This window comes from Ornithorhynchus anatinus, chromosome 3 (assembly GCF_004115215.2).
Source record: "Ornithorhynchus anatinus isolate Pmale09 chromosome 3, mOrnAna1.pri.v4, whole genome shotgun sequence".
Taxonomy (NCBI): Eukaryota; Metazoa; Chordata; class Mammalia; order Monotremata; family Ornithorhynchidae; genus Ornithorhynchus; species Ornithorhynchus anatinus.
The window spans coordinates 38,990,087-39,016,123 of record NC_041730.1 but is presented as its reverse complement, the minus strand read 5'-3'; the positions used below and the strand labels follow the sequence as shown (position 1 = coordinate 39,016,123).

Here is a 26,037-nt window from a genome sequence, read left to right as displayed (position 1 = left end):
ACACAAATGAGGCTATCCAAAGGAAGGCTATATAATCTATTTAAGTCCCAGATGCCCAGGATCTAGCTTCAATTTTGATGAATTCCAAATCACTACAGGACAAAGACTGGGCAGAGAGAGTATTGATCAAACTTTTGTTCCTGCTCTATGTAACAGAGTACCTAGCTTCTCCATCAGTCAATCAATGGATCAGTGGCATTTATTGAGAACTTACGGTGTACAGTGCACTATACTAAGCATTTAGGAAAGTACAGTATAACAGAGTTGGCAGGCATGTTCCTTGCCCATAAGGAACTTAGTCTATAGGAGGAACTTACAGTGTAGGTTTCCAACATACAAGGTAAGTTTTCATAGGCCAATCTTGCGGGATTTTTTAATGATACTTGTTGAGTGCTTACTATGTGCAGGCACTGTAGTAAGCACTGGAGTAGATACAAGATAATCAAGTTGGACACAGTCTCTAGCTCACATAGGGCTCCAGTCTTAATCTCCATTTCACAGGTGAGATAACTGAGGCATAGAGAAGTTAAGTGACTTGTCCCAGTTTCACAGCAGAGAAGTGGTAGAGAGAGGTTTGTTTTATTTCGATGGTACTTGTTAAGTGCTTACTATGTGCCAAGCACTACACTACATACTAGGGCAAATACCAGATAATCAGCTTGAATAGTCTCTGTCCCATATGGGGCTCACAGTCTAAATAAGAGCAAGTAGGATTAATCCCCATTTTACAGATGAGGAAACTGAGGTGCAGAGAAGTTAAGTGACTTGTCCAAGGTCACACAGAAGAGAAATGCTGGAACCATGATTAGAACCTTTGACTCCCAGGTCCATATTGTTTTCCCTAGGCACAGTGCTTTCAGGTGGATGAAATGTCACAGATCATTGAAACCATTCAATTGCCAAATAAATGATTCACTAAGTAACTGGCCAAAATTAGACAGGATGAGATGGCTTACAGTCCTTCTAAATGTAAGCTCTTTGTGGGCAGGAATTATATCTACCAACTCTATTGTATTTGTACTTTCTCCAAAATGCTTAGTACAGTGCTCTACACACAGTACACAGTAAGTGTCCCATAAATACCACTGCATGATTGATTTAGAATTATCTGACCAGGCACTGGTCAGATGAAATAGGATGATTTAAGGATTCTACTGTTTGGAAGCAGGAGGATGCACCAGATAGTCCCTGGTAGTACCTTCGAAACCATAAGGTGTCAACCAAATTAAGACCCTTACAATTGGCAATTTAAATGCTAAATGTGAAATTCAGTAATTCCAAATCATTTTCTTCAGTGACTCCAGTAAATAAATTATAGTGCTCTGGGTTCTAGTTCCTTCCAGAGAAATGGGTACCATTTTTTTCTTTATGATGACTACCAAATCCCTCTTCTCCACCCCTACTGAACAATTATCTGTGCTGCATCTGACTCCTTTCTCTCTGTAAACTCACTGAGGGCAGGGAATGTGTCTGCCAACTCTGTTGTACTGTACTCTACTGATGGCTTGGTACAGTGTTCTGCACATAGTAAGCATTCAATTCTTCAATAATACTCTTTTAACTGGTCTTCTTTCCAATTGCCTTATAAAATGTCAACTAAGTAACACCCCTTTCCTACTGTTATAATTATTATCTGTCTCCTTCAAATAGTTCTGTGACACCATATGGCTGATCAGCATCACATTCTCATTTACAATGCTCAGAATTTTTGCCATCTACATCTCTTCCCTATTTATCATTTGCTTTTGTCCCAAGGCACACTGTCCTCCCTTGTTCCTCTCTCAACAAGGCAAAAACAGGCAAATGTCTAGGCCTTCCCATTCCCAAACAGTTCAATTAGAGCATTTGTCAAGCTATCTCCTCCAGCCGTATTTATTCTGGAAAATATATAATAAGCCCTAAGTCTGGTCATGTTGAGAAGGAATGATTTATCCCATTCCCACTGAAGCTTAAATTTGGTAAATTCTTCACCACCTTTTCTGCTAGGAAACCTGTAGATTGTAAAGGATTTTGAGGCCCACTGAGACAGTAGGAGCAATTTTGAGTCTGCTGTACTGATACAGATCTTATAAGATCCTCTTAGGCTATTTATAGAGGGTTTTTTTTTAATGATTTCAACATTTGTGTGGATCATTTTGAATATTGCCAAACATGAGTTTTGCAAGTATAAAATTTAAGAAAATGAACATTTCACTTATTATTGCAACAAAACCTCTTTAGAATACGATACTGATGTTCACAAACCATGTTTCGTTCAACAACAAACACATGTCAATGGAGAAAGTTATATCACTGATCAATGATTTTGGTGTTAGATATGCTTAAAATAAACTTGAGACTTCTCATTTTCACTTAAAATTACATCACTTTCTACGATGGATTAATACAACTTTATTTAGAAAAAAAGAAATATATATTTTACCAAGCGTTTTGGCTATATAAAAACTCAATGGGAAATGGGTTCACTGCAAATAAAGATTTGAAAATCTTCAGTCTGCACAATTCCCATGTAAAAGTGATATTAAAAAGATCAGGGGACCTTTTAAATAACATTTTAGATTTTGTTAAATTGAGTTCACTTGAATTAATTAATTTCTACCTTTAATCCTTTATACTTTGTCATTTTTTAACATCTGGGCTAAAATAAAATCAATCATTCTACAAATGTGTCTTTTTCTTTGCTTAAACAACCTGCAATTAGGTTGACTTGCTGTCCTCTAAACAAAGAAAGTGCTTTTTGCAAGTCTTCAGGTGAATTTCAAAGGAAACTTGGCTAACGAATTCCCAAGAAAGCCAGAGGGTGCTGTATCTCCAGGTTTGCCTTTCCATGAACACAGTTGCAGATCATTTATTTAATTTATCATTATCAGAATAGTATGTGAAAATGGGCTCCTGTAGCTTCTAATTGCAATCTAACTGCCTTTAAAAATGATTTTTCTAAAAAGAATAAGCTACATAATTGCTTAAAATCTGTTCAAAATGGGTGCTATTGAGGTCTTGACAAACTATTGTTAAATTTCCATCAATTCAAAGGCACAGTTAAAAAAAGGAAGGCAAATTTTAAATGAAAGAACAGTTAAATGTGATTACTGAGATGCTTAAATGATAGAATAGATAATACAATAATAGATATAATTGAAATTATAAGATAGAAAAAATGATTTAATTCAATTTTTTCTTTTTCAGGAATGAGTTGTAGAAAATTTAGGGTATTAGAGTGGAGTGGTACCTTTGGAAGTAAATTAGGTTTATGCAGGGAGGACAACAGATGCAGGAATCTGGTTTTATTCTCTGCATCATGCTGATTCTGAAATTTAAAAAAATTCCTTTGTTGCACACATTTTACTGTTTAGCAAATTTTTCATTATATTATTGAATCAGAATATCAAGAATAGGTAACAAAGAACAAGTCAAAAATATGATCATCTAGGAAAATAACAAACCTATTTTTCCTATAATGGATTTTTTAATCATGGCTTATTTTGTAAAGAGGGTTTAAAACAATTGTTTTATGTGCAGTATCTTTAACATTCCAAAACACAAAAGTTTTATACTTACTTTGCATACTTTTCCCCAGGTAAAGGTAAGAGGAACATAAACTTAAAGTATCCTTTTTAAGAGTGGCATAAATGTTCTGAAATAAACAACATTGTTATAATTAGGGTGTGTGCTTTAGTTTTCAACTGGGTGCTGAGATGACATATTGCCGATTTAACTGAATTTAACCTGAGCGAAGATTCCTTTCTTCCATCAAAGCAAGACTAGACTATCCTTTTCTTCATCTCTTTCCCTTGTACAGTTGTGATTCCATTAAAAAAAAATCCACTCATTATTATTTTTAAATGGTGTACAAAGTCCTAGCAGACTGAAGGGTATGAAGACATAGGAAATAAAATGAAGAAAACAAAATACCTCTAGGAAAACCAATTTAATTTAGGGCTAAAATTAAAGCATCCTTTATCACTAACAGTGTTGAGACAGTGGTAGCTAAGAAAGAGAAGCAGCGTGACCTAGTGGCTTCAGCATGCTGGGAGTCAGAAGAACCTGGGTTCTAATCCCGGCTCCAATATTTTTCTGCGGTGTAACCTTAGGCAAGTCACTTAATTTCTCTGTGCCTCAGTTATCTCATCTGTAAATTAGGAATTAAGACTGTGAGCCCCATCTGGGACATGGACTGTGTCCAATCTGATTAGCTAGTATCTACCCTAGCGCTTAGTACAGTGACTGGCACAAGGTGAGTGCTTAACAGATACCATTAAAAAAGTGGTACATGGGAAATGGAAAGGAAGTCTAAAGAGGAAGCTGAGGGTAAGTAGGTTGAGCTAGGAGAAATAGTTGGGAATAGATGGAACCCAAATTGTTAAACCACAGGAGAGCAATGAAAAGTGGATGGACGCAAGGGAAAATGGAGTAGCTAAGCTCAAGCAGTGGTTAAAGTGAGAGGACATATGAAGGAAGGGAAGGTAAAGGTGACAGAGTGAAGGAAGAGGCAGACAAAAAAAGAAATATAGGCAATCCTGAGACTTGCATTAAAAGACTACACTAGTAAACCAACACTGGATTAACAGATTTTCTAATCTCAAAATTTTACTCAGGAGGTAGATACACACAAAAAACTTTGAACGTTTGATGGTTTATGAATTATCCTCCTGAAATTTTCACTGTGTGAATATTGATGTTACATTTTTAGTTAGTTTCACCAAAATCCATTGCTCCAAGTGCTTTTTGAGGAAGCCCTTTTAAACCCTATGTCCGTAATGGAAACCATCATGATATGGTTAGGCCTCAGTGAGTGACAAAAGATGTTTTTGAAGCATCTTTAATTTTTTTTTTACACAGCAATGGTAGCAATTGCTTATAGCCAAAGAAAGAGTAAAATCATTGATGACTACTAATTCACTAGGCATGAATGTTCTGTGAGAGAATTTGAATTTCTGTTGACAAGACAGATTATTCTTTGGGGGTTTGAATTCTAATCACTGCAAACTTTCATTTTAACACACTTAATTTGAAACTCTAGTACTCTGAAACTAACTCCCCATAGCTAAAGAACACTTCAAGGAGAAACACTTTTAAAATATTCTTAAAGGGAAATATTTTCATTGTAATGTTTAAAATGAGTTAACTCTATTTTGATCACACTACACCTCTATTAGTTTTATTCTCCTTTCAATTATGCTTTATTAAAGTCCTCCCATATAGGGAAGAGTATGTATTTAAAACTCAAATATATAAGGGTACATTAATATTACACCATTTTCTAGCCTTGAAATAATACTCTTTGGTTGAATTTTTCCTGTCATGTTTCTATTCCACATATTTACATTCCACTGAAAAATGATACTAAATACACAAGAATCCCAGACGGTCTGTAACACTTAGGTTTTCTTTTATTTAAACTGCTTCAGAGCTGTGGAAAAATGATGGAATCATGGGCGGGGGGGGAATGGGGAAGCACAGGAAAGAGTTTTTTTCTTTCTACAGTTTGATAGCTGCTCTCAGCTTTGCTGAGCGCCCTCTGGGATTTTCCTGAACGTCCTGGGTGTCAGGAGTAAGCACTTTTTTGTGGATCATTTGCCACTCAGGGTGAGACATGTCGCTGGAGGATTCTTCTTCATTCTCTCGGTCGACATTCCCTCTTTGCGCTTGCGTTATCTTCTTTCTCCTACTAAGGTTAAACTTCTCGGTAATATCTATCTTAAACAGGAACCGTTTGACGACCCGATCCTCCAGGGAGTGGAAAGAGAGGGCGACAAGGCGTCCTCCGGGTCTAAGGAATTTCTGAGCTGTCTTCAGTCCTGCATAGAGTTCGTTGAGTTCATCGTTCACAAAGATGCGAATGGCTTGGAAGGTTTTGGTGGCAATGTGGGTAGATCTCTGAAGCAAGTCCTTCCGTGCATACAAAGCGGAATCAGGAAAGGCTCCTGGAAACAGGTTTGAACAACAACAACAAAAAAACCATTGCATGAATTTCTCCTTATATCAACTTGCTGTTCTCTTAGGATCTTGTCTCCTTTAGTACTGGGGTCACATTTCAGGACTTCCTCTTAAGAAAATATTACATTACTTTGGCCAAATTCCTGCCTTGGAAGTGGTGATCTCTGAGAGTAGATGGAGCTCCTCTGTTTCAGGGATTTAACAGGGTAGATTAACAATAGAAAAAGGAGTAATCGCTGACTTCCTATTTGCTGAATTTTTATGGAGAATTATGATTTTATTTTAAATATTCTCCTTTCGTATTGGTAATTTCAAGCCCAACATGATCGCAGACTCTTAAATTGTGCCCATAATTGGATAATTGCACTCTCAAATTTATCTGCAATTGCATTAATTCTCTGATGATGACTAATTGCATGTGGCTAATTGCACCTGGTGGTGGCTGATCAAACCCCTAATTAACCAATCACATGCAGTAGAGCACCTGCAAATAATTTCAACTGCAAACACATGTGATCTCGGAAATATTCGTAATCTAGAAATGGTCTTGCGGCCATAGTGCAGTTGGGCATGGTAAAATTCCCTTTCAGAACTTATAAAAGCAGCTGCTCAGTACAGCAGTGAGAGAAAAATAATAATATCTGTGAGGACATTTATTTCAAGACCATTTTGCAATAAGAACCAGACTTTAGTGCCTTTTTAAATCTAATTTTCTAACCTGATTGTGCATTATGGCTTGTGAGCTCAATAGTTCCCTAGTGACTTGAAAGAGTTAATGACTTTCCTAAGTCTCTACCTCACCACGGTTCCAGAGAAGGAGGGGAGCTGTTTAGTCTTTTATACAAACAGTACCAAGTGATGATTAGTAGAGTTTCACGGAGGTTCCACCGCATTTGAAATTCTGAACTACAAAAGCTGTCATAATACTGCAAAATTGTTTTCCCCTCCCTTGACTAGAAAGGGAAATGAAACTGTTCATTTGCATTTAATAGTAAGGAGTGTTGATGTGGAATGTAATAGCTCTTTTTAGGAAAAAAAAAACCCTCTTCACAAGTGCACGCTGTAGAATGACTTACAATTCCTATTTAGATGTACTGTTTAGTAGGGCAAATCCAGTAACACCTCTCTGCTGCTCTTCAACCTACCCTCCCACCCCTCTGGAATGTAGTGAGGATGCATGAGATGAGTGTAGGCCTATTGGCTAAGTGACAAGGGTTATCTCAGTGGTACCTGAGTGACTTGATTGAGTTACTGCCTTTTTAAGTATACAATCCGCTTCCTTTTTCATCAGTAGGATCAGGCCCTGAGTTTGTAAAATATGTTTATTTCCTCTGAAGAAAAGTATAACCCAAATATTTATGTTGAACCCAACTCCATTCTTCTCCGAGGTAACTGGCACAATCTGTAAATGTGAAAGAAAAACACACTGAAAAGGAGTCCTTAATATCTATTAGCCTTTTTGAACTTGGAAGAGTAAAACACGACCTGAACTGATTAAGGCCTTGAATGAAGTGAAGAGGAGGTGAGATGAATATGGAACTCTATTGCTGTCTGGGGATGACAGGCTCTGGAGAGACTGATGAAAAAAGGTTCGCTGCAAAGGAGTTCATGCCAGATGTGAAGTTCCTTGTGTCTTTGGAAAGGCTTGTCCATTTGGCCTGCTCTCTGTCCTCCCTCCCACCATCTAGGAAGCAGTGTTTCCTAGTGGAAAGAGCACTGCCCCGGGAGTCAGAGGACCTGGGTTGTAATCCCGGTGCTGCCAATTTCTTGCTGTGTGATCTTGGAAAAGTCACCTCTTTTCTCTGTGCCTCATTTTCCTCAACTGTAAAATCCTATTTCTTCCTACTCAGATTGGGAGCCCCATGTAGGACAAGGACTGTGTCCAACCTGATAAACTTCTATCTATCCCAGTGCTTTGTACAGTGCTTGACACATAGCAAGCATTTTAATATTTAACAAATACCATAAAAAAGTACCCCTTCCCCCTCCCCTTGATAATGTAGGCTTGGGGCACGTCTGCCTTCTAAACAAATGGAATATTTTGAAGGATTTGAGGTTCCGGCAGTAGGGGTATTCAGTGGTATATGCCAATAACTGTTCAAATGATTCTGAATCTTCAACTGAAAGCAGCTTTTTGATGTTTTCCCCATAAACTGTGACCTGATTTTTTTTTCATTCTTTCATCCCATATCTCCTCCCTTCCCTGTGACCACTTTGGATTGTATGTTCCCTGAAGGCAAAGACAACCTTTACTGTGCATTTCACTACACTTTGCGTAGGACCTTGTACAACGCTCTGCCCATGATAGTGAAATTTTAAAAAACATTTGTGATGAAGATGGCATATAATCCTTATTCCGCATAGGCATCTTAACAAAAGGCATGGCAACTCAGTATGATTTAAAATACATCCATCCACTACATATAGACTGGAACAATTTATTTAAAATGGAATTACTTCATCCCGTCTGACTAAAAAAAAATGGATGAAATTTAGGAAAGTCCTGAAGAAATGAAATGCTGCAACAAGGTACAATCATTTCTTCAGTTTGTCAATTTTTCAATTGATGTTGCTCATTTAGGTAGCTGAAATTTACATCTGAATTGGGCTTAACTTAATTAACCTAAATCCCACTGGTTGCTTTATAGTCACATGGCCTGAGGACAGTATTTCCCGCAATTACACTCCAGCAATCCCCTTGGCCTCTAATTTCACAACTCATGTCCTGAAATTTTAAGCTACCATGCTATTTTTCTTCCCCTTAAGTTCCCACTTTCATGAAAGGTCAGAATCTCAACAGGTATCATCTTACTAGTTATACTTCCTGGAGGTTTGATGGCTGTTTGGGATTCCTTGATAATCATTCCCTTTCAATTTTTGACCCTCAGAGAGCAATGCATTTGGTTCAACCACTAATTCCAATGAAGGTGGTTTCATTTTGGGCCACCAAAAGATGGCAGTGGTAGACATAAACTCTGAGGACACTGGCCAGGGAGCTGAAACTACATTTTGGGAAGAAAGTGTTTCACCCCAGAGACTGTGTTGACAGAACTAAAACATTATCATTTGGGCTAGTTTGTGATTTTGTGTGTGTGTGTGTGTGTGTGTGTGTGTTTGTTCTAATCCCGTCTCCATTACTTGTCTGCTGTGTGACCTTGGAAAAGTCACCTAACTTCTCTGTGGCTCAGTTTCCTCATCTGTAAAATGGAGATTAAGACTGTGAGCTGCATGTGGGACTGGGTCTGGGACTGTGTATGGACTGTATGCTAACCTGATTATCTGGTATCTAGCCCAGTGCTTAGTAGAGTTCCTGGCACATAGTAAGCACTTAAAAAATACCACAACTACTGCAGAAGTAGAGAGTAGGTGAAGAGATGAAGATTCCTTTTCTAGAACACCTAAGATGACTTCCAATGGGGCATATGGACTCTAGATGGTAAGCTCGTTGTGGGCAGGGAATGTGACTATTTATTGCTATATTGCACTTTCCCAAGCACTTACTATAATGCTTTGCACATAGTAAGTGCTCAATAAATACAATAGAATGAATGAATGAATATGGTCAGTGCTGTGCTCCTGGTCACTTTTTTTAAATTCCCAGAAGTCTTTGAAGGTGACAAAGGAACCAGGCAGTGGGGGCACTAAGTAGTCCTATGTCCTATTTCAAAACTAGAGTTTCCCCCAAAGCCAATCAATCAATCAGTGGTATCTGTTGAGCATTTTACAGTGTGCAGAGCATTGTGCTAAGCTTTTGGGAAAATATAATACAAAGGAGTTGGTCGACACAATCCCTGCCCACAAGGGGCTTACAGACTAGAGCGCAAGTGATAAGTGCCTGGACCAGCCTGTTAGCAGTTGTTATCAAGGTCACTCAACTGGGCACTACGGTGGCATCTGGAAGTGGTAGAGGAGTTGGGGATCCGGGGTTGGGTAGCCAAAGAAGTCTGAGTCCTTGCCACGATCAAACGATGGCAAGGAGAAATGTCCAGGAGGGGAGTGGGCCTCAAGACTGTAAGCTCACTGTAGGCAGGGAATGTGCAGCATGACTTAGTGAAAAGAGCCCAGGCTTGGGAGTCAGAGGTCATGGGTTCAAATCCCGGCTCCGCCACTTGTCAGCTGTGTACTGTGGGTAAGTCACTTAACTTCTCGGTGCCTCAGTTCCCTCATCTGTAAAATGGGGATTAAGAATGTGAGCCTCATGTGGGACAACCCGATTACCCTGTATCTACCCCAGCACTTAAAACAGGCCTCTGCACATAGTAAGCTCTTGACAAATACCATTATTATTATTATTATTATTATTATTACATTGTATTCTCCCAAGTGGTTAGTAAGGTGCTCTGCACACAGCAAGTGCTCAATAAATATGATTGAATGAATGAATGAATGAATGAATGAATGAATGGACTGGAGGTGCCAGACCAGCCTGGTACAGCCAGCCTAGTACAGTTGTAACCACAACACTGTCCTATCCTCCCCTCTTTCCTAAACAGAGGGACATGGCGGTCTGGCTGGAGTTATCTTCTGAATAGGAGTCCTTGAAGAGCAAGTTAGCATAAGCCAACGTACTAGAAGTGGAAATAATATTAAGAGTAGAAACAGCATTCATTAAGCCAGGATGAAATCATTCTAAATACCCCTTTTATTCAGCTGGGATGTTAATGGGGCTGACGCTTATGTATCTCCTCTTTTCTGGGAGAGCTGGCCTATGGAATCTTTACTCTAAACCTAAATGGCTCTTTATTGCTGGATGTTTTAAATGAACCAAAAAAAATAACTTTGCATCAAGTTGCAAGAATTTGGTTTTCTGTGCTCGTTTCCCTTGGGGACAGAGGCATTGTCAGTCTTAAATACTGTGCATCTGGTGAAGGAGACAACTGCCCTAACCCCATCCCCTGGGAATGGTAATGAATACTGTGGCTTTTGTCCTAGCCACTCTATTGAAAATAACTCATTGTTGACTCAGGTTATTAAGCTGTATGGTTGCCTCTCACATTTTCATCAGCTTTTCTTAATGGTGGGGTCAAATGAAAAATAGGTGGTCTTGTTTTCTCTTTCAAAAGATATCAGGGCAGGTATTCCAGACTGCTTTGTATTATTCGGAATTTAGAGTCATCCAGAAGATTACAGCAGGGTTTTATTCCAACCCAGTCTATGACAGACAGATAACTACAAGGGAATCTCTTCGCTGATGCTCTTTGCTTAAAAACTAGCCCTTGATCTTACTTGCTTAAGCTGTGAGAAGTGATCGAGGCACCCATGAATCAAGAAGTCAAATGGTGGTAAGGCACTGGGAAAGTGGAGGACAACCTTTAAATACTGATAAAAAGAAAACACCCAAAGAAAGAAGTGGTAACTGCTTCCCATAGAATCAAAAGACTGGTCAGGTAGCAGATGATACTTGGGATCTATTGACAAATTCCTTTTCAGGAAGGAAACAGAACTTTTAACTGTCAAGGTCAATCATTGATGTGCATTGTCTTTCTTTGAAAACAAGTTTTGGGAGATTAGCAATGTGTTGTGTGAATACGTGTGTGTGTGTGTGTGTGTCTATAAAGGGAGAGCAAAAGAAAGAGTTTTCCTCTATATTTGTGGCTTGTTTTACAATAAATATACTTAATTACTCAAGCAATTTCCAATTTTTAAATTCAGTGCAAAAGTAATAACTGGACGAAAGGGTTGCCTCAAAGACAGTTCATAAAAATCAAGCAGAGTAGTTTTTAGTTTGAAAATTGTCAAGGAAAAATTAATCAGATGGTGTAGAGTAAGTGCTTAGGAGAGTACAATAAGCCCATCAATCTCTATCTGTTGCTGAATTGTACATTCCAACCGTTTAGTGCAGTGTTCTGCACAAGATAAGCACTCAATAAATACGATTGAACAGAGTTGGTAGGTATGATCTTTAACTTCAAGAAGCTTACAGTGTGGTAGGGAGGCAGACATTAAAATAATTTACAAACTGGGGAAACAATGAAGTAAAAAGATATTTACATAAGTGCTGCTGGGGTGGGGTGACCAAAGTATCAAACTGCTTAGGGGATATGGACCCAACTTAAAAGCAATGCATAGGAGAGGGAGAATAACAGTTAGCGGGGGTAGGAGGAGTTAATCAGAGAAGCCTTCTTGGAGGTGCTAGGGCTTTGAAGGAGGTAGAGTAGTGGTCTGTTGGATTGAAGGTGGGGGAGTTTTGGAGAGAAAGGAGGGCATGAGAGGACACAGAGAAGGCATGAGCAAGGGGTCAATGGTGAGAGAGATGGAAGTGGAGTGAGGAGGTTGGTGTTGAGTGAATGTATGGGCTGGATTTGAGGGGAGGAATGAGGATAGGTAGGAGAGAGAAAGTGAGAAAGCTGAATGAATGCCTTAAAGCTGATGTTAAAGTTTTCTGTTGATGCAGCAGTTGGAAGGCAATCATTGGAGGATTTTGATGAGCACAGAGATATGAGTAAAATGATGATTTGGACAGGAGTTGGGGCAGATTGAGGGCCAGAGGCTGGACACTGTTCAAAGATCTTGGGAGAGTAAAACAGCTAGCACATATGACAGGTAGGAGGAAGCCAAACAGTATAAAGATATGTACATAAGGGAGTGAGTACCCAAGGGCTTCGGTGAAGTGGAAGTACTGAAGCTTTACTTGAAGGAGAAATAGGGAAAGGAGATGAGAGATTGATAACAGACCTCCTGGAGGAGATATGATTTCGGAAAGGCACTGAAGATTAGGAAACCAGAGACCTATGTAACATATTGAGTTTTATATGAAAAAGAGAGTGGGAGGCAACACCCCTTCTCTTGCATTTTATTTTTATTTTTAAGATTGAGGAACACAGACTTTACATCATTTTACTTGGGTTTAGGAGAAGGAATCTTTTTTGGTACTGATTAAAGCCTATATCCCTGGGAAGTATCAGTGCAAAAACATTTTAGCTTTCAACCACTGATTGGTTCATCCTGGCCCTAACTTATAGACCTCAACATGTTACTCTACTGCTTCCTCCCCACTGCAGTGTACTTTAGTATATTGATGAAAAGCAGCATGGTCTAATGGAAAGAGCAGAGACCTGGGAAGCAAGAGATTTGCGTTCAAATCCTGAACACATTATTTGCCCGCTTTGTATCATTGGGCAGGTCACAAAACTTCTCCATGCCTCAGTATCTTGATCTGTAAAATGTGGATGAAGTACCTGCTATCCTCCTCCTTCTCTTCAGATTGGTACCCTCATGTGGGTCAAGCACTGTGTCCTATCTGCTTACAATGTATCCACCTCGGTGTTTAGTGTAATGATACTTATTCATTATTACAGTTTCCTTAATGAATTTCAAAACCAGAATGAATTATCTGGATTGAAATCTGAACTCTCCCAGACCTAGGACCTGATTCATCTTGAGAGAGGAGGACTGTGCCCATGTAAGAAGAGCTGGGTGGCTGTCTTGGTCCCACCACTGAGTTGCAGTGAGGCAAAATGATTTGGGGTTGAAAAAATTGACCATTATTTAATTATGAATTCCTTCTCCTGGCCAATACAATAAGTCAAATTAGGACCATTATATCGAAGGTCTTACTGAGGTCACTATTGAAGACAGATAACCAGCTTCCTGTAGGCAATGGGTGACAAAAGCTCTCCCTAGTCATAGACTTTTGATTTAACTAGGGCCTTCTAGATTAGACTACAGTCTTCCTTTCAAGCCATTTCAGCAGAGTGCACCTCAGGGCTCACTTAAACTTTTTGTACTTAGCCTAATATTTTACCTCCCAATTCATCATCGGCAGCAGCATCATTTATTGCGTACGTGTCGGATGCCCAGAAACAGGAGCTGGAAAACGTGCCTGCTGTAATGTTTTCTCCTGACTCACCAAAGAAACTCCCAGTAGTCAAAGGAAATCTTGCTTAGTAACAATCTGCACTATGTGTAATAATAGAACATAATTTGTATGGGGAACATGTAAGATAGATTCCATTCATAAAAAAAAACACCACACCAAGCTTCTGGCTAGATAAATCAGTTGAAATCCCAGAGAGAGAAATTATCATTTTTAGTTCTGGGATACCCTTATGCTACTTACACTTCTTAAAATGTAATGGATTCACATGTTAAAATGTACCGAAATTTTTAAGCTCAGGAATGAAATTAGCAACGTGCTGGGGCTGTCAATGTGATGCATTGCAATTCCCCTGAGTGGGAGACAGAGCTGGAGTTTAAAAATTAATTCAGCTATTGCATCTGTTTGCAGGCACTTGTGTCTGTTGGATTTGGATCATATTTAATATGTCCCTGTGACGCAACCCCATCTCCTTTTGCCTAAGTTCTTTAGTCCAGTGTTAAATTCCTCCCAACCTGAAATGTGAGTAATGTTACAAATTTCAAACTGCTAATTAAAATCTGGAAATTTGGATGGTTCTGAATTAAACTATTTTCTTTGGGAAGGTTCTTTTGGAAACTTCTCAGTGACTCTAATTTCCAATCAAATTGAAATGAGGGCTGAAGACAACAGAAACTCATAATTGGTCACTCATACATTACAGATCTGCATGCAAAAAAGTTACTAGCTTTTGTAAAAGGCTGACAAAGAAGTTTAGTTCCCCAGCTAAACAAAGAACCAGAAATCAAAAGTGGTGCAAAACATTTGAAATTTCCTTTGCACAAATGAAATAATAAACATAATAAATAAACTTAATCAACACAATAAATAAACGCTTCCTAACTCCAGGATTAACCAACGTGATTTAGAGAGCAAAAAATGGAGTCTTTCATCCTAGTACATAGTCTGAATCCACAGACTTAAGCATTACTTCACAACTGGTTGTAAACTATATTGTCAGTTCCTTGACAGCAGGATTGTTCCTACTCTACTACACTGTTCCAAATGCTTAGAAGAGTACTCTGCATAAAGTAAGCACTCAATAAATACTATTGATTAATTGAGACTGAGTGACCAGTTTTGTTTGGAGAAAGGCAAGGACCTAAATTGAATTTTTTAGGGTTAAATGAGCCCTCTTTCTTTTTCAGGTCACAGCATACAGTACGCATTAATAAATACCAGTACCTGACTGACTGCCCTCTCTGAGGTTCTAGCAGTGGAGCTGGTGGTACTCAGGTGCTGGAATCAATTTGGGTTCCAAGAATCCATCAGTAAATCACATTTATTGGGCATTGTACTAAGCTCTTGGGAGAGTACAGTACAACAGAATTCCCTGTCCAAAAGGAGCTTACTTCTTCTTGACACTCCTTCCTCAGTCATAGATATTATTCTTACCCTTGTGGTTAGGCGGGTGAAGAGAGCCTGTCAGCAATTAGGCAGGTTCACTGTGTTCCAATCAAGCAAAGGTATCTATTAAGTCCTCACTGTCTACAGAATATCATACTAAACACTCGGCATAATACAAGAAAAACAAAAGACACAGTTCCTCTCCTCAAGAAGTTTATGTCCAGTCTAAATGTGAGTCAGATGGATATAAAGTACTTACAAATGTTGGGAGAAGGAGGAAAAACATGGATTCAACTAGAGGAGCAAGAGATGGAGAGTTGAAGAAATAAATGAGTGAATAAGCAGTGCACATAAATTGATCTATACATAGGTGGTGGTGATGCTTGCATATCCTCTGAAATACCATCTATGAGTGAGAATATGGGTGGTTTTGAGTAATCCTTGCCCTCCCTCCCTATGTATCAACATAGTTTCAACAGGATTTAGTTTACCAGGGAGCTGAGCCATAGTCTTGGTTATTCTATACAGCACATAGTAGTGCTACAGAGAAAGGAAGATGAAAAATTGATTTATAATGAAAAAAAGGAAAAACAAGCTTTAGCAATGAAGGGCACTGTACTCTGTAAGCCAAATTCTATTTTTTCAAGACTAAAACATGCGTAAGATATTCAATAGAACATAAAATTCTACCAGATGGGTTTTCATATCTTTCAGTCATAATTGTAGGTCTACAGTAACTATTTTAAAGGGATTTTTCACATTTTATATGCTCCATTATTAAATTAAATAAAGGAGACTATATGCCTAGGTGACATAGTAAGTTTTTCTTCTAGACTGTAATCTCCTTATGGTCAGGGCTTATGTCTACCAACTCCATTGCATTGTACTCTCCCAAATGCTCTGCCAGAGCAAGTGCTCAATAAATACCATTAATTAATTAACTATTCTGATAATCTTTATACCTATGTGTTCTCTTCTTCCACACCCGCAGCTCATGTTCTTCACCTGGGTATCCATTCCAAGAGTGTAAGGGTGGACCCTGTCTTCTATTTTATTGTATTCTCTTAAGCACCTGCTACATTGCTATGCATAGAGTAGGTGCTCAATAAATACTCTAGACTGATTGTTATGGTCCACTCTCTTCCCATGCCCTTTCAGTAAAGGTGTGCTATAACAACTTTGCTTTGATCTGGTGGATTGACTTCAGTCCACTTCACCTGTGATCCTGTTTTGCCATTTTGCCAGATGGAACTGTTTGAGAACTTGCTCTCAGGGTTTCCATCTATGGAGAAGGTGGGAATCTACACTGCCCCAGAGACCTTTAGTTTGGACTTGATATTGATACTACTTGCATGCCATTCTCTGCCTGCCTCTCAAAGATTATGCTGGTTTTTCCACTGCGGTTTTCTACTTCTTTGTCTATCTTCATATCATTGCAGGATGTGTTACCTACTTAGCAGAATTTAGTGAAACTTTTCAACACCATTCCTGTGGAGCTCTTACCTCTTGTGTTCTGTGAAGCGCTTGCTAGTAAACTGACCTGCAGAATTTTAGAAATGGGATGACTTCCTTATAGAAGAGGAGTTGCAACAATCGAGGACTGAATTGAAAAGGGCACCATCTTTGCCAGTAGCAAAAATGATAATGCTTCAAATACCAATCTTTACATGTGCATGATCCAAAACATTGGTCCACGTTTTTGGCCATACAGGCTTTCAGGAAACAGCTCTCCATCAGTAACATTGCCTGTGAAGCCTGCAATGTCAGCTGCTTTTTTCACCTTCTCCTTTTGCAATCAGGATCTATCTGAAGCCTCCACTCTTAAAAAGCCATTCAGATCACCGCAAGCCAGACTGGATTGTCTGCTGCGGTTGTCCTCCTTGCAGGCCCTAACTATACCACAAAGCCTGAGGTTGCACCTCACTGTATTTTTAAAATGTTTCCTCTGATCTTCTGACTTCTACCTCCCATATTTCCTTTTTCCTATCGTCTTAATCAAATTTCCCTCCCTAAAGACTGGTTGATACAATAGAGTCAACTGAATAAAACTAGTGCACTAATGAAATAGCTGAAATTTAGGAAACTGGGGTCTAACTATTAAAAACAACCATGTTAGAGGATTAAAAACCTGAAAACAGGTTTCTTAATGTGGCTATAGGTAAAATTATTTAGGATCATGGAAGCGCCACTGTAGCTGGCACAATTATAGAAAGGAGCTAAATAGCAATGGAAGCCTATTCTCCTTCCTAATATGTCTTTAAGGCATCATCATTTTAAGATATGGATTATTTCTGAGGATTGCTTGGGTTTTATTTTTCTTAAACACCACAGTTTAATAGGCATCCTTCAAAATGAAGGGCACAGTGTACTGAGACATTGTGATTAATGCTTACAGTTATTTTTCTTTAGATATCAAAACTGTTCTTTAGTCTTTCATCCAACCCCCAATTATTTTTGATCTATATGACCCCATTAACATTTTGAGTTTTTCTCTCTTTGGAGTTCCTTTGGGATGAGATAACACTCTTTAACTTTGAAATGAAAGCAGATGTCTTCAAAGCATGTTTCCATCCTAGAAATATAATAGCTCAAGTACCGGCAGACCACTCTGAAATGCCTACTTTGTACTTATGTAGGGCTTTACAAACACCCCATCAATTCTCTCAACACCTCTATGGGGAAGTGAGGTGGCAGACATGATCACCTACATTGTTCAAGAGGGGTGTGAGGCACAGAAAAGTTAATAGCAAAAGGTCAAAAGAGCCAGTCAATGGAAGAGGAGGAAGCATAATTCTGGTTGGTGCTGAGTTTCAACCTGGTAGTTTCTCCACTAAAAATTGCTATCAATTGATGGTATTTCTTGAGCACTTATTGTGTGCAGAGCACTGTACTGGGAGCATGGGAGAGTACAAATACAACAGACTTCATATTCACGATTCTTATCCTCAAGGAGTTTACAAACTAGTGTAAACCAAAATCCGCTCTTCATTTCTATTTGCAGAGGGATCATGGAATGGTCATTAGTACAAATCTCTGTAAAGTCGGCATAGAGAAGAAAGCTGTTCATACAACCCTATCTTTTGAAATTCTTTTGGGCACGCGTAGAACAGATGAGGCAAGAAGGAATGGAATGAGGCCAGGCAAAACTTAGGTCAAGCCCGGGAATCTGGATTGGGACTGAGGAGTATCTCCGCTCCAGTTAATAGCATCAGTAGTCCAGTCTGCCTTGCTTTACCACTAGGTTTGAAACTCCCACTAGACAATAAACTCCTTGAGGGTAGGGATTATGTCTACCAACTCTATTATGCCATACTTTCCCAAGCACTTAGTACAATATTCTGCATGCTGCAAGTGCTCAATCAATATCACTGATTGATTGATAAGAGATAGGGCAGTCTCAGGTACTAACTGGCAACTGGGCTCCACTCTAGAACCCCACCTGCTAGTTCTAATCAGGGAACCAGGAGCCCTCCCCAGATTGAGCCCCTCTTTTCCTCTACTCCTCCTCCCCTCCCCATTCCCCCAACTCCCTCCCTCTGCTCTACCCCCTTCCCCACCCCATAGCACTTGTGTATATTTTATATATTTATTATTCTATTTTATTAATGATGCCTATATATCTATAATTCTTTTTATCAATTTTGATGCTATTGATGCCTCTCTATTTGTTTTGTTTTGTTGTCTGTCTCCATCACTAGAGTGTGAGCCCATTGTTGGGTAGGAATTGTCTCTGTTGCCGAATTGTACTTTCCAATCACTTAGTACGGTGCTCTGAACACAGTAAGCATGCAATAAATACGATTGAATGAATGAACAGGTAGTGAATCCCCATTTTACAGATGAGGAGACTGAGAAGTGAAGTGACTTGCCGAAGGTAACACAGCAGGCAAGTGATGGAGCTCTGATTACAAACCAGGACCTCTATCTCCTAGGCATGTGCTGTTCCCACTAAGCCAAGCTGCTTCCCAAGTCTCTGTTGAAGCCTTCCCCTAGTAGCTGGATACCAGATTGCTGCTGATTTCTCCCAACCATTCAACCATTGCTACACCACATTTTTGGAGATGGGGGAGTAAATCCAGGACAGACCATTTGGTTTCCTTGCAACTTTCTAGTCAGTGTTGGCAGTTCCCTAAAGAGAGGTCCGATCTGGGTTCTACTTATTCAAGAAATGTCTTCACATGAAATGTCACATGAAAATGCATTTTAAGTGCTCTGACAGGCCACTTTACCCATGTGAAAAGTGGAGTTTCCAGCAGATTGATCATGAAAGTTTAAAATGGTATAAATAGAAGTGGTTGGTCACAGGCAGTAACAATCATGAGTCATGAGTAACCCATCCAAAGGCTACTGTACACTGGACCACTGCATTTTACACCGAACTGTTAATTGAGTGCTCTGACATTTCACTTAGCACAGGATAGTGGAAGCATTAGCCTGAAGGGTCTTTGTGAAACTTATAGCTTATTAAAAATTTAACATGAAATGAGCGTTGACTCTTAACAAATATAAACAATGACAAACTGGTTTAATTAACTGTCTTGGAAAGAAGTATGAATCTGGAGCTAGATTGAATGTGTTCCTGCTAAGATTGGTTGGAAACATCGCCTTTTCCATAATATAATTATCCAGGTTTTATTGAATGTTTACAGTCTCTCAATCGATCAGCTGATCTACCACTTTCCCACTGAAAGAGACTTAAGTATTTCTATTCATCCTGGGGTTGAAGGAGGAGGGGTATGGAGAGGCCTCTCCCTAACCATATTCTGGAGAGGTAAGCGTTGGTCATCTCCACACTGGGCATTATGGGTGTCGTGCTGTGAATGGATCCATATATTCATTTATTCATTCAATAGTATGTATTGAGCGCTTACTATGTGCAGAGAACTGTACTAAATGCTTGGAATGAACAAGTCGGCAACAGATAGAGACAGTCCCTGCCGTTTGACGGGCTTACAGTCTAATCGGGGGAGACAGACATACAAGAACAATGGCAATAAATAGAGTCAAGGGGAAGAACATCTCGTAAAAACAATGGCAACTAAAAAGAATCAAGGTGATGTACATTTCATTAACAAAATAAATAAGGTAATGAAAATATATACAGTTGAGCAGACGAGTACAATGCTGAGTGGAGGGAAGGGGGAGGGGGAGGAGCAGAGGGAAATGGGGGGAAAAGAGGGTTAAGCTGCGGAGAGGTGAAGGGGGGGGCGGTAGAGGGAGTAGAGGGAGAAGGGGAGCTCAGTCTGGGAAGGCCTCTTGGAGGAGGTGAGTTTTAAGTAGGGTTTTGAAGAGGGGAAGAGAATTAGTTTGGCGGAGGAAGAGAATTAGTTTGACGGAGGTGAGGAGGGAGGGCGTTCCAGGACCGCGGGAGGACGTGGCCCAGGGGTCAACGGCGGGATAGGCGAGACCGAGGGACGGTGAGGAGGTGGGCGGCAGAGGAGCGGAGCGTGCGGGGTGGGCAGTAGAAAGAGAGAAGGGAGGAGAGATAGGAAGGGGAAAGGTGATGGAGAGCCTTGAAGCCTAGAGTGAGGAGTTTTTGTTTGGGGTGGAGGTTGATAGGCAACCACTGGAGGTGTTTAAGAAGGGGAGTGACATGCCCAGATTGTTTTTGCAGGAAGATGAGCCGGGCAGCGGAGTGAAAAATAGACTGGAGCAGGGCGAGAGAGGAGGAAGGGAGATCAGAGAGAAGGCTGACACAGTAGTCTAGCCAGGATATAACAAGAGCCTGTAGCAGTAAGGTTAGCTTAGTCAAGTCCACATACCACTTTCTGTATCCACAGTGGTGCACCTCACCTTAAGACTCCATGAAACATCTTGTGCTCTGCCCAGGAACATGAGAAACTCTTCCCTTCCACTTAGAAGTAGCATGGCCTAGTGGCAACAGCACAGGCTTGGAAGTCAGAGGATTTTGGTTCTAATCTCGGCTCCGCCACTTGTCTACTGTGTGACCTTGGGTAAGTCACTTCACTTCTCTGTACCTCAGTTACCTTATCTGAAAAATGGAGATTAAGACTACAACCTCCATGCGGGACATGTACTGTGTCCAACCTGATTACTTTGTATATTCTCCAGTGCTTAGAACAGTGTTTGGCACAAAGTAAGCATTTAACAAATTCCATTATTATTATTGCTATTATTATTTGATCCTCCCAGGCATATCCCCTCTTCAAAATCCTCCAGTGATGACCCATTCCTCTTCAAGTCAAGCAGAAACTTTTCAGCACTGGCTTTAAGGCACTCAGTCGGCTCTCTCCAAGTAGTTTTTCACACTCCTCCCACATTATAATCCAACCCTCACACTTGGCTCCTCTAATGCCAACCTACTCGGTGTGCTTCACTTGCGTCTTTCTCAGCAATGACCCGTTACCGAAGGGCTCCCTCCTGCCTGGAACTCCCTGCCTCTTCCATATCCAGCACACTACTACTCTCCCCATCTTCAAAGCCCTTCTAAAGTTACATTTCCTCCAGGAGGTTGTCCCTGAGTAAACTCTCCATCTCCATATCCTATTTCCCCCTATACTCTCACTTCAATACTTCTGTACCTCCCATGCACTTGAGTCCATACTCCCCAAGGATTTAGGTGCCTCTTCTATCCCCCACTTCTATCCAAAACACTTACGTACATAGATTTAAATTCTGCTTCTTTCCCTACCTGTGATTTATTTTAGTTCCTGTCTAACCTTCTAGACCGCAAGCAGTCTAGAGCAGGGAATGTCTACCAACTCTGTTGTATTGTAGCCTCCCAAGCACTTAGCACAGTGCTCTGCAAACAGTAAGTACTGAATAAATATCATTGATTGATCTCTCAGACTATAAGCACTTTGAGGGCAGGGATTGTGTCTATTAACTCTCTTGTACAATCCCAAGTACATAGTAGGCGTTCTTCACAGACTAAGTGCCTAATAAATACTAATGACTGATTTATAGTCTCCCTCTTTTTTAGGTGGGTAAATTGGGCTCACTGGACTTTTCCTCCAAAGGTCTTCCAGATGCTTCCCATGTATAAACCAAGTGTAATACTTCCTTTGACACCAGAGAAATGTGTTGGTCTCAGAGAGAAGAAGAACCTCATTCAGCCACCCAATTGTTTCCCCTTCACCCACTCGTAGGAAAGGTTTGGGATTTGGTTACCTCAAGCCTGGAACAAGTTCGCTAAGCAGTTTCAACAGCCTGGCATGACTCCGGTGAATCAGTGGTTCAGTGATAGCCACTGGGGAACCGGGGGTAAGCCTTTTGCAATCAATCAATCAATATACTTTTTGGTATATTGCTGGCCCTGTCCTCCATGGGACCAGGATGACCACAGGGCTGAGCCAAAGCTGGCCCTGGGCCAGAATGAAGTTGGGCTTGGTGGTTGGGGTACTCAGGAGATCAACAAATCTCTAAATATTCAATACCACAAGTCCAATGGTCAACAAAGTCTAATCAGCATTGCTTCCAGAAATCTAAGACAACCTTAATTATCAAAAACTCATATTATGGTTAAAGTCAGGGCCACATTTAGAACTGGGTCTAGCATAGAGAGCTTGGAGTTTAGGGTACCCAAGCAGAGTTGATGCTTGGATTACTTGTCTACTGGGCTGTGGAACACCGGACAGTTGATTTGTTGACAGTTAAACTTTGGGAGTTTGGGTTTAGACAACATGTTGTATAATCAAGGATGTTACTTGATCCCCTTGGGCCTCATACAAAGTTGATGCATAGCTCTATAGGTTCCTGAGCATCTGGTCTTCCTGTCTCCAGGACAGTTGTCTAAGTAGCCTCTTTGGATGGCCAATGTCCAGTCATCCTCCTTTACTTTAGCACTGCAAAACTACATATGATCGTCATCAAGGCATTTTTAAAATTTTGTGAAGAAGTGCAGTGGTTTTTCTCTAATTTACGGATCAGTCAATGGTCACAGGGAAATTTTTCCTAGGGCAAGTCACTGGGATTCTCAGCCGAACATTCTATCTACACAATTTTCTTAGCACAGAATTACTAGACTGTTCTGAGCTAAGGGAGAGCAAACTAGATACACTACTTTCAAAAGTATTTTTGTGGGGAGCAGAAGAGTAGATTGGGGGCAAATTGGATAAAATGCCAGAAGACTAAAATAAATTGCTTAGAACAGAAGCAATGGAATCTTTAATAGCCGTGTGAACAAGCAAGCCTTCCCTGTCTAAAAGACTCTCCATGGAAAGTGGAAAGAGCTTGAGGGATGTGACTTGAGCAATACAAAGGTCTGTCAACTTTTTATTGTGAAGCCACATTCCCCATGACTGAGTGGAATGCACTTTTATTAAATGAAGGCATAAAACAATTGTTACATGATCTCTTGATTTTAATGATCTGGCTGAATTTGAAATTGAGTTTAGTCTCAGAAATAAGGGAAATACTAAGGTACTGGCAGCCCAAACCAGCTTTCATTTATAGGTACCCAAATATGCTTTCTTAAGCTTCTTTACATACACAAGAAAATTAATAGGCAACAATGATGACCAATCACTTTGCATTTTTAAAAAAATGCCATTTCCAACCTCAACCAATGGCACATAGAAATGTTTCAGGCCTATCAATTCCCCACTGGAATTGTGTTATATAACTAAAGAAGTTGCATTTTTGCCTTGGAAAACTTTCATCATGGAACACAGCTGTGAAGCAACTTGGGCTTCAAAAGGAAAAACTATAATAAAGCACCTCCTAGCTAGATTTTGGTTCAGGGTTTTGATGGTGAACAGCAGAAAAGATGAAATGTTTTGATTAACCCCTCAGGCTGATTGAGTTAGCATTCACAAAATGAAATAACCTACACATCACATACCCTCTCTTAGCCGGTTGTTTAGAATAGAGGCATGAGTCACTAGATTTTATTTTAGTAGTTGGGCAAGGAGTTGGTACTTCCCCCCCCCCCCAAGATATTAAAATGCTGAAACTTAAAAGCGGAGGCAGACTGACAAACCTGATATCGGATGCTTATCAACCTCAGTGTTGGATCAAGAATTCCCTTTGTTCCCTGTTTCACCTTGGTAGGCATGAATGATAAATCACTTCATGCAAAACTCTATTATCAAACTAATCGGCAAACTAGGGTATAAAAAACAGGGACCTTACAAGCAAAACAACAGACAAAAAAATGGCTGACATCAGAGGAGATAGGCAGGATTAGATCCTGCACGATTTCAAGCAACAAATAGATCCCTCAGGGAGTTGGGGGGATTAATATTTTTTTTTCCTCTCAGACACTGCTCAGAATTAATGAGGGTACCTGCAACAATGCTGGCAAGCTGCTGAGTTCTGGTGATGGGGTAGATGGTGCGTGCCTGAACGATTGCTGAAGCTATTTTCTTGGCATGCCTCTCTTCCCCGTATGTTCTCAGGATGGACGTAAGTGCCTGTTGATCTAAAGCGTTCACAACATCACCAGCGGTGGGCAAGTCAGGGTACCTACGCACAAGAAGAGCCAATTAGTTCACTGACGTCAGTTTTCATTGACAAGAGGTGAGGCTTCAGAGCACGGAGACAAAGTCAAACACACACATATACACACCCTGCCGATCAGTGTCTTTGAGGTTTTAAAATAAGAGGCAGCAAATCGTGCCGGAAAGGGGACAGTTACTCTCTATAAATCCCCTCTCGTACTTCGAGTGGATTTGGGTCACATTGTTAATTGCTCGCAAAGGCGGTAGGACCTTCAAAACTTGTTCGTACAAAAAGAAAAGCCGTCATTGGAGTAGTTTCGTTCAGCTCCAATACTGTACAACGTTCAGTTTTAAGCACTTTGCAAGCTGAAATGATCCTTCGGATATCTACTTTAGTCACCTTGAATAGTTTTTCAGTTTAAAAGGGGCTACTTCCGAGGGCTATTTTCTATTTAATCTAGCGATAGATGCAGTGATCACATGGTAGGTTAGTGAATACAGTTAATTGTTACTAAGTGGAATCACATTACACATTCCAAAAGTGAAAGAAAGTGATGTGAGTCTCCACTACCATAATCTCCTGTGCAACGACAATGGGTGGGTAAGAGACACATTTATCTCAAAGCGTTATATAAATTCAAACTGCAGTGCAAAGCATAAACATAGATCGGCTCATCCTTTCCTGGCAAGAGGAACTACTCAGAAGCTCCAGATGGAAACTGTGACGAGCAAGAAAGAAGAGTCTCTTCAAGATTGAAAGTTACAAAAAATACTAGAATGAAAAATGGCATTCAATTTCCAACTGTGCAGTTTTTTCCTGGTTAACACTTCTAGCCGAAGAAAAGGGGCCAGGGCTTTTCTAATGGTAGCTACTGCTTATGATTTCCTTTAATGCCTTAGTGGAATGATGGTCCATCTGACAGGATACTACCTGCAATGCAAAGCTGGTTAATTTAGAACCCAGAAAAAAATTGTGTCACCCTCAGAAGCACTAGCAGTCCAGTTGGAACATAGTAAGCGCTTAACAAATACCATCATCGTCATAATGAGGCATCTTTTTGTTTCTTAGAAATCCCTCTTCTTGACATGACATCTCCTCTAAGCTCATTCTTGGCCCTACTTAGCTTAAAAGGTTGTAGCTACTGTTTCCTTTATTCTTAAATTGGTCTTTAATCACTGAAAGTGTAGAGAGCTAATTAAATGAACATATTCATTTTATTTAAGAAGGTCACATAAATGAATATCTACATTTTCTTCACATTTTATTTCCACTGAACAACAACCTCAATTTCAAAAAGATGCAGCTGTTGGACTATTATTTACTTGTTCCTGTACGCCCTTTAGTGGCAGGGACCATGTCTTTTATTTCAATGGCACTCTACCAAGCAGCATGGCTTAATGGCAAAAGCACGGGCTTGGGAGTCAGAGGTGGTGGGTTCTAATCCCGGCTCTGCCACTTGTCTGCTGTGTGATCTTGGGCGAGCCACTTAACCTCTC

General features: G+C 40.1%; 1 protein-coding gene across 4 annotated transcripts in view; it reads right to left on the bottom strand.

Annotated features, from left to right (window-relative positions):
* Window positions 1-5,367: 5,367 nt before the first annotated feature.
* Window positions 5,368-26,037, bottom strand: part of METTL15 (methyltransferase like 15) — a 164,235-nt gene continuing 143,565 nt past the window's right edge. For all 4 annotated transcript variants that reach the window (XM_029060553.1, XM_039911459.1, XM_007658427.3 and 1 more), the window contains 2 exons: window positions 24,387-24,565; window positions 5,368-5,924 (listed from right to left, as the gene is read on the bottom strand). In XM_029060553.1, coding sequence (XP_028916386.1) covers window positions 5,479-5,924; window positions 24,387-24,565 — 625 coding nt within the window. In that variant the 3' untranslated portion in view covers window positions 5,368-5,478. The remainder of the gene's footprint in view (window positions 5,925-24,386; window positions 24,566-26,037) is intronic.